General features: G+C 49.6%; 1 protein-coding gene across 2 annotated transcripts in view; it reads right to left on the reverse strand.

Annotated features, from left to right (window-relative positions):
* Agrn (agrin) overlaps positions 1-16839 on the reverse strand; it is a 33221-nt gene that overhangs the window by 9502 nt on the left and 6880 nt on the right. The window contains exons 1-14 of one of the 2 annotated variants that reach the window (XM_052178443.1): positions 11142-11699; positions 10666-10713; positions 4965-5180; positions 4660-4884; positions 4346-4570; positions 3975-4181; positions 2771-2989; positions 2504-2698; positions 2218-2418; positions 1987-2135; positions 1797-1902; positions 520-636; positions 276-440; positions 12-155 (exon numbers count right to left, since the gene is read on the reverse strand). In XM_052178443.1, coding sequence (XP_052034403.1) covers positions 12-155; positions 276-440; positions 520-636; positions 1797-1902; positions 1987-2135; positions 2218-2418; positions 2504-2698; positions 2771-2989; positions 3975-4181; positions 4346-4570; positions 4660-4884; positions 4965-5180; positions 10666-10713; positions 11142-11289 — 2365 coding nt within the window. In that variant the 5' untranslated portion in view covers positions 11290-11699. Of the gene's footprint in view, positions 1-11; positions 156-275; positions 441-519; positions 637-1796; positions 1903-1986; positions 2136-2217; positions 2419-2503; positions 2699-2770; positions 2990-3974; positions 4182-4345; positions 4571-4659; positions 4885-4964; positions 5181-10665; positions 10714-11141; positions 11700-16839 lie in introns of those variants that run through there. The other variant, XM_052178442.1, reaches the window with a different exon arrangement.

Raw genomic sequence — 16839 nt, forward strand, 5'->3', positions numbered from 1 at the left:
CCTGCTCTCACCTGCCTCACAGCCAATATGACCCAGGGCTTGACCATCTGGACACTGTCCACACTTGGGACCAGCCACACCAGGTCTACAGGAACACAATCCAGTCATTTGCTCACAGTCATCTCTTACAGCACCCCGAGGGTCACAGCTGCAGGCTGGGGAAGTGGGAGGGAAGAATATATGGTTTGTACCTGGATAAGTTTCCCTACTTGACCCAGCCCTACCAGATATTGGTCATATAGACAGGCAGGAATGCATATAGTTCCATTACTCACGAGTGCAACCGCTATGTCCATCAGTGACAATGCCACGAAAGTTCCAGAAGCCAGGCTCACAGCGATCACACCTGAGGCCTCCTACACCTGGTCGGCAGGAGCACTGCCCTGTGGTTGGATCACAAGTGCCACTATAGGAGCCATGTGGGTTGCAATGGCAGGTGCCTACAAGATAAGAAAGCACTGGTCACTGGAGCTGCAAAGCTTTGCTAGACCACGGTCAGGGCTGGGTTCAAATACTCACTGGGACAGCCAGCCAAACCCACACCCTGGGCAGCAGTGACATTATCCTGGCAGCAGCCATAGGGGGTTTGGGCACAGTGTTGGAAGGCTATAGGTAGCAGTGGAGCCGAGGTAGGACCTGAGGAGAGGTGCACAGTAGTTCATATTTTGTGTACTGGTAGATGTTTACCCTAAGTCCAGTCACTCTGCCTCAATGATTCCTGCTACATGACCTCATCCCTTTTGACATCAAATCCTACTGGGAACCAAAAATCTGAGGCTGTCATAGGTGAAATCAAGATACCACATATAAAGGCACACAGTAAACGTAGAACTCCAAGCCCATAAAACATACTAAGTCACATACACAGGTAGGGACATACATCTACATGCACACATTATCAGAGCCACAGACAAGCATACAGATATAAGGGTACACAAATATATAGACACATTGACATGTGTTCACTCACATTCCTCTAATACATTATTTATTCTTGTGCAGATACATCTGTGTACATGTACAAACACATACATCAGCACACACACATACACACACACTCTGTGCCCCCCACCTCTGTTTTTCCAAGACAAGAGTTTCTGTGTGTAGCCCTGGCTGTTTTGGAGCTGACCTGGCACTCAGAGATCCACCTGCCACTCTGAGATTAAAGGTGGGCACCACCACTCCTAGCCTAGCAGCAATCTCTTCTCCAGAGTGCCAGTGCCTAGTGAGTGCTCCTCATGTTCACTGTTGCCTCCTTTTGGCACCTAATCTGGCTAGTGGAAAGTACTTGGTACACACCTTTAATCCCAGCACTTAAGGAGCATAAGCAGGTGGACCTATGAATTCAAGGCCAGACTGATCTATGTAGCTAGTTCCAGATCATCCAGAGCTATATAGAGAAACCCTGCCTCAAAATAAGTAAAATAACAAAAAGAAAGCCAAAATAAAAAAGTAAATAAATGTTCTCTCTCATCCTACTCTCACCTCTCTGCCCCTTGGGCTCTCCACCCCTCCCCCCTCTCTCCACATGGTCATGGCCGGCCTCCACTACTCTCTACTCTCTTTCTCTTTCTCTCTCTCTCCCCCCTCCCTTTCTTTCTCTACCACTAACTCCCAACCTCTACCCTGAATAAACTCTATTCTATACCAAAAAAAAGTAAATAAACAAATATATAAAAACTCATTATCATCAACAATAATAAAAGTCACCATAGCATGTGGCACATGACCACAGCCTTATATCTCTATGCTATGTACCACAGAACATGCTAGATGTGCTCTGAATAGCCACTCACCACGGCAGGCTCCCTGAGCAGCAACATACAATTCTTGTTGTGATTCACACCTGGCCTTCTTCAGGTCACACTCAGTGCTGTAGGTGATCCCATCTGAGCCACACACCTGGAGGAGTGGGGTCAACCTCAGCAACCTTGACCCCCTCCTCAGTTCACCCACCCTGGAAACATGGGAAAGTTGGGTACTCACTGAGCTTCTAAGGACACTCTGGCAGCTAAAGTCACAGACGCATGGCCCATCTTCTGAGTCCTCATCCCAGACACCACCATGCTGCCGGCATAGCTCTTGTTCACACTCGTTGTCTTCCCCAGAACCAGAGCCCCCTGAGCCACACTCAGCTACAGGAAAAAAGAGCAGTCATTCATGAGGTCTCCATCAGAGCCTGGAATCTAGGGGTTCACACCAGTTATCTGAGCTTACCAGGTTCACACGGCCCTGCATGGGCCTCCTCAATTTGTACCTGCTGCTGACAGGCAGCTTCTCGTAGCTCACAGGCACTGAGGTAGGTGACACCATCACTGCCACACACAGGGCCAGGTGGAGGGTGCTCACAATGGGGACATACACACTGTCCAGCTGAGCACACAGCCCCAAAGGTACAAACTGTTTCTCCACAGGTCTCTACAGGAGATGGTAAGAAGAGGGAATAAGCATGGCTCCCTGATGGAGAGACTCACGGAAGCCTGTCCCTTCTGGTCACACTCACGGCAGTGTCCAGCTGAGGCCACGAATAGGCTGATCTGGTGCGTACAGGAGTGGACATGCAGTTCGCATTCACTAGCATATGTGTGTCCATCAGAACCACATACAGGCTGGGCTGACTCCACACATTCAGAGGGACATACACAGCGTCCGGTCTCCACCTCGCACAGGGATCCAAAATGGCACTGCCCACATCGGTCTGGGGAGGAAGCTGTATCACCACATTGACCAGAAGCCTCCTCCCAACCCAACCCACTTGCCCACCACTGACCACAGGGTCCTCTGTGGGCCACTTGGATTTCCCGCCCAAGGGCACAGGCCATGGATTCCAGCTCGCACACGTTGCCATAAGTGACACCATCACTGCTGCACACAGGATCGTAGATATCCGAGCATACCCGCTGGCACTCGCACACAGCTTTCCCATTCTTCACTGTGCATATTGCCCCAAATGCACACTGCACTCCATGGCATGGGGATGGGGTCTGGTCTGGGGAAGATGTGGTACTCAGTCCAATTCTTTTCCATCTGTGGACAAAGCCCACTCCCATGCAATAGCCCCTCTCCAGGGTGGGAATGGTGGAGGAAAAGCTAGATGCACAGGACACAGCAGAGAAAGGGACAGACACATAACAGAGGTGGATGGGGACATGAGTTTCTGATTGCCCATAGCAGGTCACTGACCCTGGACCACCAGCAGCCCTGGGATATCATGCACATGGGGGTTGAAACTTTCCCCCCATGGATAGGAAAACTCTACACCCCACAATCACAAACTACACAGGGAAGAAGGTGTCTGTCAACTTGCTCTGAGGACCAGAAGGCCAGGCAGTAGCAAGCCACTCCCCCAAGCCGCGCCAGGGGCAGACCTCGGGCTGTGGGCTCCTGGCGGGCAGGCGCAGCACCTCATCCTGCCAGAAGGTCAGGCTGGAAGACACAAGAGTCGGAGCCGAGAGGGAAGGAAGGACCAAGAAGAGACAGATGCAGAAAGAAAGATGGACAGAGGACTGACCAAGACAGACAGCAGAGGCAGGCAGGGCCATAGAGGCCTACACCTCCAAAGGGGCCTGCTGGCCACTGCCCAATTTCCTCCACCCTCTCCACTGGTCCCTCAAATCCCAAATTACAATCTACCTCTAAGAGGCTTGGGACTGCACTGTGCTCCTAGAGCAAGAAATCTCCAGCATCACATCCATTCCTGCCCACCTGAGTAGTCTGTTCCCCGTGCAGTACAGAGTCTGATGATGATGGACCAGAGGACCTGCTGGTGTAGCAAGGCCAAGTGCACACTGCCTTTGTCCCACTTCTCAGGTTCCCCAGTTCCCCTCCTCACAGTCTCCACACACCAGTACCCTCCCCACATGACCCCAGCCTGGGACCCCAGGAGGTATATGACAAGAAATGGAGATGGTGTATGATAGGGACAAGGAGTGATGCAAGACCAGCTATTCCCAGCTGGATCCCAGGCTGCTCACCACACGGGCCCTGGTGCTTCAGGGGAATGGCCTGCTGTTGTCGACACTCAGCCTGTTGGCGCCAACAGTCATTGTCATATGTATGTCCATCCTGAGCACATACGGGCCTGTAAGCCCCATCACAGGTGACACGATCGCAAGAACAGCGGGGACGGCCACGGCGGGACAGGCATACAGAGTTAAACTTGCAGGTCTCTGGGCACTGGTCTGTGAGTAGACAAGGAGATCAGATAGGCAAAGTTTCAAACCAATTATCAACCATGTACAGGGTACTTGTGGACACCTGACATAGTGTGTGGTACAGGTATGCAGGAACGGGGGCCTAATGAGCCACAGTGACGGGGCTGGATCCATCCTCTGGGAGCACCAACCTCGAGTTTGGCATTGACCAGAGCGCACTTTCTGGAGAAGCAGGCCACGGGTTGCACCTATACGGCTCATGACACAGTCATTTTCATAGGTGACCCCATCATCTCCGCAGATAGGTATGTGCTGGGCAGGGCAGTTCTCAGGCCGCAGAAGCATTTCTGGGTGCCGTGTACGTGGGTTCACACGGCAAATATGGTTCAGGTCTGACATGCTGCCCTGGCAGGGGTCTAGAGTCCAAGAGTAGAAATTAGGAGCTGTCACCAGTGCACACTAAGAGTCATGAATGGGGAGAAGCCATGCAGAGTGCTTTGCTTACCACAAGGACCATTGAACTTCTTGAAGATGTGCTCCTGGTTGGCACAGGCATGACGAAGCAGCTGGCACTCACTAGAGTAGTCCACACCATCACTCCCACACACTGTGCCATCAGGGGCCCCAGAGCAGGTTGTAGGACACAGACATGAGGCAGTCTGTCCATCGGCTGAAGGTACACAGGTACTACCGAAACTGCAGGTCACATTGGCACAGGGGTCCCGGGACCCTGTGGGTGTGCAGGTGGGGTCATGTTGATTGTCCACTGGGCTGCCCCCCCCCCTGCGCCCACCTCCCACGCTTACTTACCACATGGCCCTTGGCGAAGTAGGCGGATGCGCCGTTGCTGGTTGCATTGTGCACGCTGTAGCTCACACTCATTGCTATAGGTGGAGGCATCTGAGCCACACACAGGAGCTACCATAGCAGGGCAGACATTCTTCTTGCACACACAGGAGGCCTGGCCTGGATCCTCAACACTAGGTTCACACACAGCACCAAAGCCACATAACATTCCCCTGCATACTGAGTTTAGACCAGAGAAAGAGTATTCAGAGGCAGGCTACCAGGAATCTGTTCCTAGATCCATACACCCATGAGCCCTTGTATCACATTCTATTTGTACCCATTTCATGGGGAAATCCATATCTAAGAACTCATGTGACTAAGGTCCTATCCAAACACATAAGCACCTACATCCTACAATTGTCACAAAACTTATGCTCAACCCTACCCTTGGAAGTCTTCTGGGACCTTCCCCCATGGGAGAGCAGTTTCCCTTACTACATACCCTACAACTATTGAGTTCATGTCCCCAGAACAGGACAAAGCATTTACTCCCTGCACACCTCCACGGGCCCTTACACACAGCAGGAGAGGGCTTCAGCTATGAATGCTTTAGCTCCATCCACACGAATTCAGCTCTTGTGGTTGCTGGAAGGGCTCTGAAAGATCTGGGTATGGATACAGACTGAGGTGCCTATGTAATCTCAAAGAGAGCCTTGCCAATGCTAGCTTGAAGAATTGAGAGGTGTAGATGAAGGAAACTAGCAATAGGAGTTATAGCTGTCTGCTTTTATGTTACAAAACTCAGACTCACTTCATCTAAGGTTTATGTGGCTCCTTTCTGGAGGGGGAAGGTGCTTCTGTGCCCACCTGAATCCTCCTACCTCCCAGTAAGGACCACCTCCATAACCTCCTGAGGTCACCCCCTGACCCCAACCTCTTTTACTTTCCTCCAGACCTGATGGGCACTGTATACTAGTAGAAGTTTGGAACTTTGTTCCACATATCCTTTCCTTCTTAATTGCCCCCTTCTCCCATACCTCTTTAGTAGGTCTCTCTCATCTCCAGAAGCACACTGAACTGCCTTGCCCCAACCCATCTCCTGTTCCCACTATCTTTTCTCCCTCAAACCCTGTTCTCTGTCTATTCCCCTAACCTTCCAAAGCTTCTCTCACTTACAATCATATAATGCTTCCATTCAGCCTCAAGTTGGCAGTGGCATAGGTCTCTCTAGGATCACACAGGTACTCCCCTTCTGTTCTTCTGGGCCCTCACCTCAGGGCCCAGAATATCCTCATTCAAGTCCTCTGAGTACCCCCACCCAGTACAAGTGCCCCCAATATCCAGCCTCACATACCCATTCACACAAGAGCTTTCTAACATTGTAGTATCAGTGTTGCAAACAGCAATGTGCAGAGGAAGGGCCAGGTATTATTTACTAAACTCACAAGTAATTAGACACTGTTATATTTCAAGTTTAGATACCCAATGAGGAAGCCTTCCTAAGCACATTGGGGCTGACCCTTTCTGAAAAGATGAACCACAAGTTGGGTGGGCCCCTAAGGGGCTACAGTTACCTAGCTCTACTAAATGTTTAATTGGGTATAATTATCATCACCTCACATCATGCCAGAAGCAGTCTTGGACATCTCCTAGGAGGGCAGAGTACATTGGGGGCTAGAGCCAGCCACTGCAATAGCAATGACCTACCTTGTTTGTTAGCCTTGCCTCCACCTTAGAAAGCTGAAATTACAGAACATCTACTTGCCTTACATATAACCTGCTTATGTTTTTGTTTACCCTCCTGAGCTCCCACACTGTGCCATAGTGTCCTCTTCCCTTTTTATAAATGGGGACACTGAGTACCTACTCCCAGAACTATGGGTTCACCAATATCTACGAAACTTAAGAGAAGGGGGTCCCAGACAAGTACTGGGTAGGACATACAATAATAGGCTTGTTAGCACCAGCAGCTTTCCCTGTCTTGGCTCAAAACAAACATATATGCACCAGTGGCCTCTTTTCATGCCTGGCAAACACCCCTCTCCTATTTAGCATTCTCTCCCACAATCATACCATCCTCACATATGGCCTTCTCTTACCCAAACCCCTTGAAGGTCTCATACCAAATTTAACAAGTACTTGCTGAGGCTGAGAGGACACTTGCTGGCTGTACTCTTTGGCTATTGGCCAAGGTGTCCCCTAGGTCCCGTCTCTGTGTCTGTACCTAGCACCAAGTTCCTTGGCTGACTGATGGTGTCTATGATTCTTGGGCTTCTCTGATTACTTGGGCCTAGCCAACCTCCCCCAAGTCTCAAATCCACAACCAAGGGTAGGTAGCTATTCATTCCTTCAATCATATATCAAAGCCAGATGTAGCTCTCCAAGTGTAAGATTCTGTCTCAACAAACCAACAATGGTCTGAAGTTCTATGGTAAATTCAAGGTTTAGAGAACATAGGACCCATCCTGTTTCTCCAATCAAGTTACTTATCGCTGGGCAGCGGTGGTACATGCCTTTAATTCCAGCACTTGGGAGGCAGAGGCAGGCAGATTTCTGAGTTCAAAGCCAGCTTGGTTTACAGAGTGAGTTCCTGGATAGTCAGGATTACACAGAGAAACCCCATGGAGGGAGGGGGAAGTTATTTATCAAGAGTTAACTCATGGCTGACAAGACAGCTGAGCAGATAAAGGTACTTGCTATCAAGCCTGACTGAGTTTGATTCTCAAGACCTACATAGTGGGAGAGAACTGATTCCTGCATGTTGTCCTCTGATCTCCACATGTTGTGTCAAGGCATGTATGAGCTTACACACACACACACAAATAAGTGCTTGAAAAAGAGAGAAATCGCACAGCTTTGGTACCATCTATCACCTCTAGTAAACCCCTGCCTTACACTCATACTCATGCCATTAAATTGATGAAGAATGGTCTCTTACACAGGACCAATAGATCACAAAAGCTCAAGATAAAACTTGTTTTTGTTTGGTTAATTTTTGAGACAGTGTTTTTCTGTGTAGTCTTGTCTGTCCTGAAATTTGCTGTGTAGACCAGGCTGGCTCAAGCTCAAAGATCTGGCTGCCTTTTCCTCCTGAGTCCTGGGATTAAAGGTGTGTACCATTACCACCTGATAATTTTCTTAATGTTAGAACAGGCACAATCTGAGACCATCTGCAGAGGGGTATGGATGAAGTAATTACATAACTACAGCAGAAAGAGCTGTTTTAACAGCTTTGGACTTCAGGCACCACCAAAGTATCATGATATGCAACATCCATGTATCAGAAAGGAAAGCAGAAGCTCAGTGAGGCTTCCTGACAAAGCTTCATGCCTAATAAACACAAGAGCTTAGCTTGGTCCCCACTGTGCTCCTGGTCACTTCCCCAAACTGTTCTTCATACAAGTGTAAGATTCTGTCTCAACAAAACAACAATGGTCTGAAGTTCTATGGTAAATTCAAGGTTTAGAGAACATAGGACCCATCCTGTTTCTCCAATCAAGTTACCTGGGCATACCTGGGCACCTATGAGCCAGCAATCACAAATGGGGCACATCTGTTTTCTCCAAGAAGTGTCCTTAGCCCCTGAGGAACTTCTCCCTGGCCTCCTAGCTTCTTACCCTCCAGGCATCTTTTCATGTGATGTTGGAGGCGTCTTCTACTTTTTATATCTTTCACAGTGGCAGAGGGTATATTTAACTTTTTTTCTAGTCTTTGGTAGGTTGGGAAATGAAACATTTCCCAATAGCCTGCTTATGCCTATTTATGTGTGATATGAGTGTGTGTGTGTGTGTGTGTGTGTGATGGCCATGGTCTGTGTCTAAAGTGTACAAAGGAAAGGGGATTGCATGTACAGTTGGGAATGCAGTGTGAATACAGGAAAAGGGACATCTGGCAGTTTTGGAGATTTCAGAAGGAGAAGAAATTGCCAAGAAGGAAGATCTCTTTCTTCCTGAGCCTTCCTTGAATGTAGACAGCTGTAAGGACTCTTGCCCCTAGTCTGTGAACACTCGGGCCTAACCTCATGCACCATACTAAAGGACACATTCCACCTACTAACAGCTTACATCACTGGGAGTGATCTTTTCAAAAGATATTGATAAGTGAGAGTCACTTCCTCCTGCTTCCCAACCCAACTTGCTTACTCATCTACGAAGCTAGCCAATAGTCTCTGTAGCTCTAGTAATAGTGAGGGTCATAGAACTTACTTACTACCCTGATAGTAACTTCTCTGGCAGAGGTACCTGGGAAGCAGCCTGAGGTAGTACACTGGGGTCTGGGACCAAGACTTGGGGCTATAAAGCCAGAGCCAGGGCTAGGTCAAAAGCACCTACCACTTACTTACTACCACCTCCATTCCCACTATCCCCTAACACTGCCCAACTAGCAGTCTAACTAGACACCAAAAGTCTACTGGCAAAATGTCAGTTTGGTAACATTATAGATGCAGGGAATAAAAGGCCTAGATTACCCTTCCCCATTTGGCCATCAAAAGGTAGAAGAGACCCTCTGATATCCTGCATATAACCAAGTTCCTGCTTTGAGATGCTTGTTTTCCCCATTCCCAAGGAAACTCCCTACCCGATTTTACAGACTGCTGAGGCTTACTGGGAGCTCCACCTTTGCCATAACTTCCCAGTATAGGACAGAGGGAAGGATACCTCCTCTATTCTCAAGACCCAGGAAGTGACCCAGACTATCTATGTAACCCAGGGCTACTTCCTAGAAAGAGAACAGTCTGTTCTCAGAGTGACACCTACAACCTCAATCTCAGGATTCCCTGATGTCCCCATAACCCATATCCTGGTCAAAACAGGAACCATAGCTGGGCAAGTGGCATGTACCTTTATCCCCGCACTTGAGAGACACAGCAGAAGGATCTCTCTGAGTTTGAGGCCAGCCTGGTCTATACAGTGAGTTCTAGGACAGACAAGGCTATATAGAGACTCTGTTTTAATCCCCTATCCCAAACAAAAAACTATGGCTTTGCCTCACATGAAATAAATCTAAACATATGACTTTTATAAAACTAGTCAGTTGCCCAAGCAGCAGAGTTGATAGGATAGTATGTACTAAGGATAAAGCTGTACCCTACTTGCTGTGAGGAACCAGGCTGGGCTAGCAGAGATATCCCCAGCCTGCTTTTTCTGTAACACTATCAGTTCCTCTTCTCTTTATCATTAGCTTAGTTACAGAAGCCTACACACTAGTAGTCCCTCTGGGAGTGCTGGCCCCAGCCCACAAAGCCATGAAAAAGGTTAGCCTACCCTTTTCATCATTAGCTTCCTCCCCCACCCTAGGGGCCGACCTAGGTCCTCCAGCCTTCAGACAGCTGTCACTGGCTTTACTGGGCCCTCCCCCATTACCCAGCCCACTTTCCCTTCTGGGCTTCTGTCTGTTTCCAGCCCCACCCTTTCCTGAATAGGAAAAAAGACAAAGAAAAGGAATCCCTCCACAAACAGACTGACTTCAGTGCTCCATCCAAACCTTACACAAATCCTCTGACAGTTCTAAAACTGATCCTGTTCAGTTTTGGCCAGCACCTAAAGACCCCTGTAGACTCCCTGGAAGGGATCCAGACTCCCTTGTACAGTCTCCTACTCAAAATACACCTGGTGTACACATTACAAAACTGCCCCAATCCTGGTAACCCTGCCCATTTTCACCCCCATTATTAGTGTGCCAGCCACCTGCCCCAACCACCAGCCCCAACCACTGCACTCACCATCAGGAGGCATAGAAGGTGCTGCTGTGAAGTGGATTCCAGGTTTGTCTGTGGGGGAAAAAGTTAGGTTCCTTTGAGCAGGTATTATGCCCACTCATGCCCATTCCTCAAGATTCCAGTTAAAATCAATAAGGCTGGAAAGTCACTGACCAAGGCAAGGCAGACTCTGCCCTGCCAACTGCATAGCCAACTTCTTTCTCTGGGTAAGTCAAGATCTTGCCCCTGCTCCTAATCATGATGCATCCTTGCCAATTCTCAGTTTCCTTCAGCTCAGGATGAAGATCTATACCATTAGGAACCTAAGAATAGGTTATTATAGGCCAGGAATCTAGTGTGACCTATTCAATACCTAGAAGGAAAAGGTGCCCCATCCACAGCAACCCCTGGATTTGATTTGACACTGCCTTTCCTGAAACCCTTGGCAACTGAGATGAGGGGCTCAATGAGCAGAAGAGGTACACCCAGCAGCCACGTACAGTTGCTGAGGAAAAGCAGCACCGCAAAGCCCAATGTAGAAGTAGCCAACAGGATCAAGCAGATGTTGCAGGGGATCATGAAGTACCGAACCAGCACGGAGGCACCAGGCTGCTGCCTGGTTCTGTGTTCCAGTGGCAGAGGAGGCATGATACAGCTCTAGCCCAATTCCTGGGTGTGTAGGGTGTTCTTATGGAGTGCCCTTAGGCCTCTTCGGAGCTACTCCCCCCATGCTGGGTGCTCTGGAGCAGCAGATGGCAGCTGTGATATCAAAGTTTAGCCAGTTATGGCTAGGGGAGCACCAGGCCTTCTCCCCAGCCCTCCAGGCTCATGGTAGAGATAAGCAGAATTCTCTCCAAGTAGAAATCCCAAATGTGAGCTCAGAAGCAGGCAAAAGATGGAGAGCCAAGGCAACCTCTGTTGGTTACAAATCTTCTGCCCACTAGCCAGTGCTGTCCTCTGTAGCCCCTGTAGTCTGCACTGCAGAGAAGGCCCCAGAGACCAGGGGCGCCGGTGCAGGGCCTGTCTGCTCCTGCCTGGCAGAGGCGGGGAGCACGATGGCAGCGGCGGGAGGAGCAACGGCTTTGGAGAGAGAATAAAGAACCAACCGCGGAGGCGCCTGCCCACCTCCAGTAGCAGTGGTAGCAGCGGCCGGCAGCGGCAGCGGCAGTGGCAGCGGCGGCGGCGGCGGCGGAGGAGGCAGTAAAGCTCTTCTTGTCTTCACTGGGCTGGGGCAGTGAGTGAGGGGTGAGGGAAGCCGAGGGGGCGGGGGCGGTGAACAGAGACAAAGGAGGATGTCTCTGGGGACTCTAACGTCCACAGGGAGTCGCAGTTGGTAGCAAAGAGGCTGGGGTGGATTAAGACCAGGATGCAAAGTATACAAAAGGGACAGAGCAGCTCTGGGTAGAGGTAGAAGCTTGGGAAGGGCTGGTGGTGGTGCTTGTAAGAGGGCAGGAATCGAAGGAGGGACAAGCGATGGGAGGGCAATGGAGCTGGAAATTAGAGGACAAGGGAGAAGTAGGAGTGGGCTAAGTGTTGTCACAGGGGAGCAGAGGTTGAGCCTAGAAAGAAGGCGGTTGCTTGGCATATGGAGCTGTTGAGGAAGGTGGAGCAGGAGGCTTGCCAAGTGGGACGGTCAGCAGAGGCTGCAGTGTGGGCAGAGGCAGTCCTCCTTTTTTTTTTTTTTTTTTTGTTTGTTTGTTTGTTTTTTTGAGACAGGGTTTCTCTGTATAGCCCTGGCTGTCCTGGAACTCACTCTGTAGACCAGGCTGGCCTCGAACTCAGAAATCCACCTGTCTCTGCCTCCCAAGTGCTGGGACTAAAGGCGTGCGCCACCACGCAAGGCAGTCCTCCTTTATCACTCCTAATGCCTGGCTGGGCTGAGAGGTTCCTGAATCACCTCCACAGGGACTTGGGTCTGCAGGAAGCACTAAATTCTGGGATTTTGTCTGCTTGTGCTTATGCATGCCATTGTGCCGTGCCCGTGTTGTTTCTGCTCCTGCAGGCTCTGCCCTGGTGTGGAGTGGGGTCCCCAAGTGGTATGTAAGAAGCTCAAGTGGGTACAAGCTGGAGAGGGAGGCGATGGGTTCACAGATCACCCACCTACCTTTCCTCTTGTAATTGAAAACAACACCTTAAACCACCCATTTACTCAACTCCCCAGCAATGAAAAAACATGCATATAGCTGAGAAACTCTTGCCACCCCTTGACCCTAAGCCTGGAGCACACCCCAGCCCTCAAGTTACTTTGCAAACTCCAGCAGGGCCACCCAAGGCAAGTGTTTGGGAAGAAGGCACAGTTCACCTAGGCCCAGTGAGGGGGCTCCTTTCCTGGCCCCTGCTGGGAAAGAGCCCCAGCCCGGGGGTGGGGGGGCTGGGGGGGTGGGGAGGGTGGGAGGGTGGGAGAGTGGGGGTGGTGGGGGTGGGGGGTGTTCCACAAGCTTGGGGAGTATGCACATTCTCCACCTTCCCACTTGATGTAGCCACCCTCCTGTTAAGTCTTCATCTCAGCTGAAATCACCCAAAGAGCCCCCATACCACACACTTGAGTTATACCAACAGGTACACAGTGCCCATAACTCAAGATTCAAATCAGCCTTCTGTACCGGTAAGCCCAACTTTTCAGCCACCTGCGATAATTCTCAACACATCTCTCTCTACCAAGAACCATTGGCCTATCTGTGGGGTTCCTCTACTCAATCCTTCATCCAGCCCTTCCCTGGGCCCTAAGACCCTACACTCATTACACATTGACAGCCCCACTTCCATTACCTACAGGTGAAACGTCTCTGAGGCTTCTCTGGCCAGGCACTTAGTACCCTTTGATCTGCCAGGTTTCAGGTTTCTCAGCCCTAGTTGGTAACACTGCCTTCTTATCCTTTTGCATCTCCTGGCCAGGCATAAAGTGCCATCCTCCACTGGATCATTCATTCACTACCTATGATAAGAGGTTTCCCATCATTTGTGGCCCCAAATTCACTCTTCTAATGAAATCTTAGAGGAAACTCCAAAATACACGTTTCTGAGCCCTATACCTGCAGTCTAGGACAGCATCAGATCTAACTACTGGAAAACTCCTATCACAGATTGCCTCACTCTTTCCTCAGGCCCTCAATATTTTCTACTTGACCTTGACACTGTGGCATAGAAGTAGTCTCTGTGATGCTAGCTCCCCCAGTACCAGGAATAGGGGTCTGAGTTCTAAGCTCCAAGGGTAGGGTTTGGCATAAAAAGGCAAGAGAATTTAGAATAGGGGAGCCCAGCAAAGGCCATATATAATTTATTTCTCCACCACCAGTGAAATGAGCCAATTCAAGCCAGATTAGATTATATTAAATGCAGGTTTATTGAGAAGCTACTCTCGGACAAGTTCATTGGCCTCAAGGACCAAGACCAGGGAAGTCACCATGGGGAGAGATGGGGGAGGGGAAAGAGAAATAGAGAAGGGATGCATGCTACCAGAGAGAGAAGAGAGAAGAGACCAAACTGTCTGGATTATATAGGGAGGAGCTTCCTGGGGAAGGGCAGCCCAGCCCCTGGGCTAGAAAATTCAGGGTTGTGGATAGGGTATGCCAGGTAGAGACTGAAGGATGCTGAGAAAACTTAGAGGGTAGGTCTGCTTTGATATGTAAAATATGTACCTCTGTCCCTTGTCCTAGGGTCCTAAACATCTTCTGTTTGCCTCACCATCTCACAGAAAGTGCCAGAAAACAAGCACCCCAGGCAATACCCAGCACAATACTATTGCATATGTTGTTTCAGCCCTGGAATGTCCCAGTGTACTGTACAGGAAGCACAGGAACTAGGGTCTTGGAGAAACTGGCGCCCACAGGTAGTAGGAACCCTGAACAAGAACTGGCAGAAGCCTCCAGAGATCTTGGGAAATTTGCTGTATATAGCCTTCACCTATCCCCTTTCACCAAGCAGAAACCCTGAGATCTGCCACTGTAGAGGCCTCAATAGGCACATTTTTTTCAGTGCTCTTATGGGACTCTAGTCAGCTCTGGGCAACACTGGAATGGGGCTTGAGGTCTGTAGGGCCTAGCCATGGGAAAAGGAACTAAGCAGGCAGCCTGGCCCCACCAAACCCCAGTCAGTGTCTGAGCCCCCTGCAGGGGCAGGATGCCTTCAAAAAACAAAGAGCCTTTGAGGCTTCAGGCCAGTGGGGGGAGGGGAGCACAGGCTACTGGAGTTATTTTGGGATCTTTAGACAAAATTTTTCAGTTTAGAATGCCCCAGCAGGCTCATGCCCAGGAATGAACAGGATGCTGGTCCAGGCTTACCCCTTTGGGCTCACATCCTACCAACATATAACCACATATATGAGCCAAGCCATTAAGTACTCCTGCTTTCTAGCAGTCACTCAAGCTTGAAGTCACTACATCTCCCACCTGACACACTCACTAGACATTCTTTGTGTAGCACAAAGCTTGTCCCTCACTCCCAGGCATAATGGGTGTGGCCCTATGTGCTGGTTCTTCTTAGGACCAGAGGCAGTTGGGGGATGGGGCCTAGAGAAGGTTCAGAGTCCAGCTACTGTTAACTCACTGGTACCATTCTCATGAAGAGGACCCTTCTCCCTTTCTAGACAGCCTTCACTCCCTTAGAAAAGAAAACAAAGAGTTAGAGGTTACAGGACTGAAAGGAGCCAAAAAAAAAAAAAAGTTGCCTTTCTGGATATTTAGCACATATTCAATTCCCCAATGCACAGGTCTAACCCCAAAAGTACCACATACCTCACGAGCCTCTGACCTCTAGTCAAGCTTGGGTGAAGCCCACCCATTCTCTTTGATTGTGAGGATTTCTAGGCTCAGGTTAATGGAGGTATCTGATGGATTTAAACCCTGGCTGCCCTGGTAGGACAGGACAGTATTATCCAGGACCTTGGGTGCCTGACCTCAAACTGCACCTTGCCTTTTCTCTCTCTACACTTCCCCTCAGTCATAGGTAATAAGCACTTCACGGTAGGACAGAGGTACTCAGTCTGGTCAACTGCCAGAATGAAGGGGCCTCCAGAGTTCCTCTTGCTAGCTTCAGACCTAAAGTCAGATATGTGCTCACCCACACACCTAGACAGCTATCCTGTTCCACAGGGTGGCTGGATTCAATTAAAATTTGAGACACAATAGGGCTTTTAGGCAGTCAGTAGGCTACCAGATTGCCTTTCCCCCTTCCTTGGCTGGCTAGGCTCCTCAATCTGGGTTGTTCTCACAAACTAAGTACCAAAAGACATATGGTCGTTTCAAATGAAAGTCAGATGGGTAGAGTGAAATTTGCACATCGACCAAATGATGAGTGAGGCCAGAGCAGTCACAGGGTCAGATATTTTAATGGAGATTCTCAACCTTTTGAATTTGGAAAATTCCACCATGGTCCAGAAATTCCAGAATGACCAAGAGCTGCCAGCTGAGCAGATATGGGTGAGAAGGTAGTGAGGGCAGGGACATTCATGCAGTCTCTTCTGCCCCTTAGGTATACCCAGCTTTGCCAGGTCCTGCCTATCTACAGAAGGAACCGGAAGGAGAACATGTGATCAGTGCCTGGTGAGTCAGGAGACCTTGGCATCCCTGCTTAATATTCCATGAGTAGGTGAGAGACATCAGATATAGAGGAGAGGCAAATATAGCAAGGGTTCTATGGCCTAAAGCCACAGGCTTAGTTCCAGAGGGTTTCATGGAGGTGGGGGGCAGCCAGATATTAGGATGAGAAGGTAAGGTAGGAAGAGGGACAGTGGGCCAGAAATGCAGGAAGACCCAAAGAGACAGACCCAGAGAGGAATGAGGCTGGGGCAAGCAAGGAAGAAGAGTGCTTGGGATGGATGAGCAGATAGGTAGGAAGGGCAGCCCAGAAAGGGATTAGCTTGCTTTCTCAGCCAGGGGGACAGGCTGCTGGAGAATGGTTTTTAGTACTTTCTTTGCCTCACACAACCACCTACTACTGTTCCTTTCATTCACCTTTCTCTCAACTCACTGCTTCTTGAGAAGCCAACAAAACACCAGCAAGACTCTGTTGAGTTGGCAACCACATCAGATGCTCCATGAACCCTATAGGGAATGGCTGCAGTGTAGTGGGTGGTGATTTGATACGTGTGAGAAGGAGCTGGTGGAATCAATGATTCTACCACAGGCTACTCTTCATACCTGATGGTTTCTTTCCCAGAATAGGGGACAGACACCTCAAGCCTTCTCCCAATATGGTGTT

The sequence above is a fragment of the Apodemus sylvaticus genome, chromosome 3, assembly GCF_947179515.1.
Source record: "Apodemus sylvaticus chromosome 3, mApoSyl1.1, whole genome shotgun sequence".
In the NCBI taxonomy this organism is placed as follows: Eukaryota; Metazoa; Chordata; class Mammalia; order Rodentia; family Muridae; genus Apodemus; species Apodemus sylvaticus.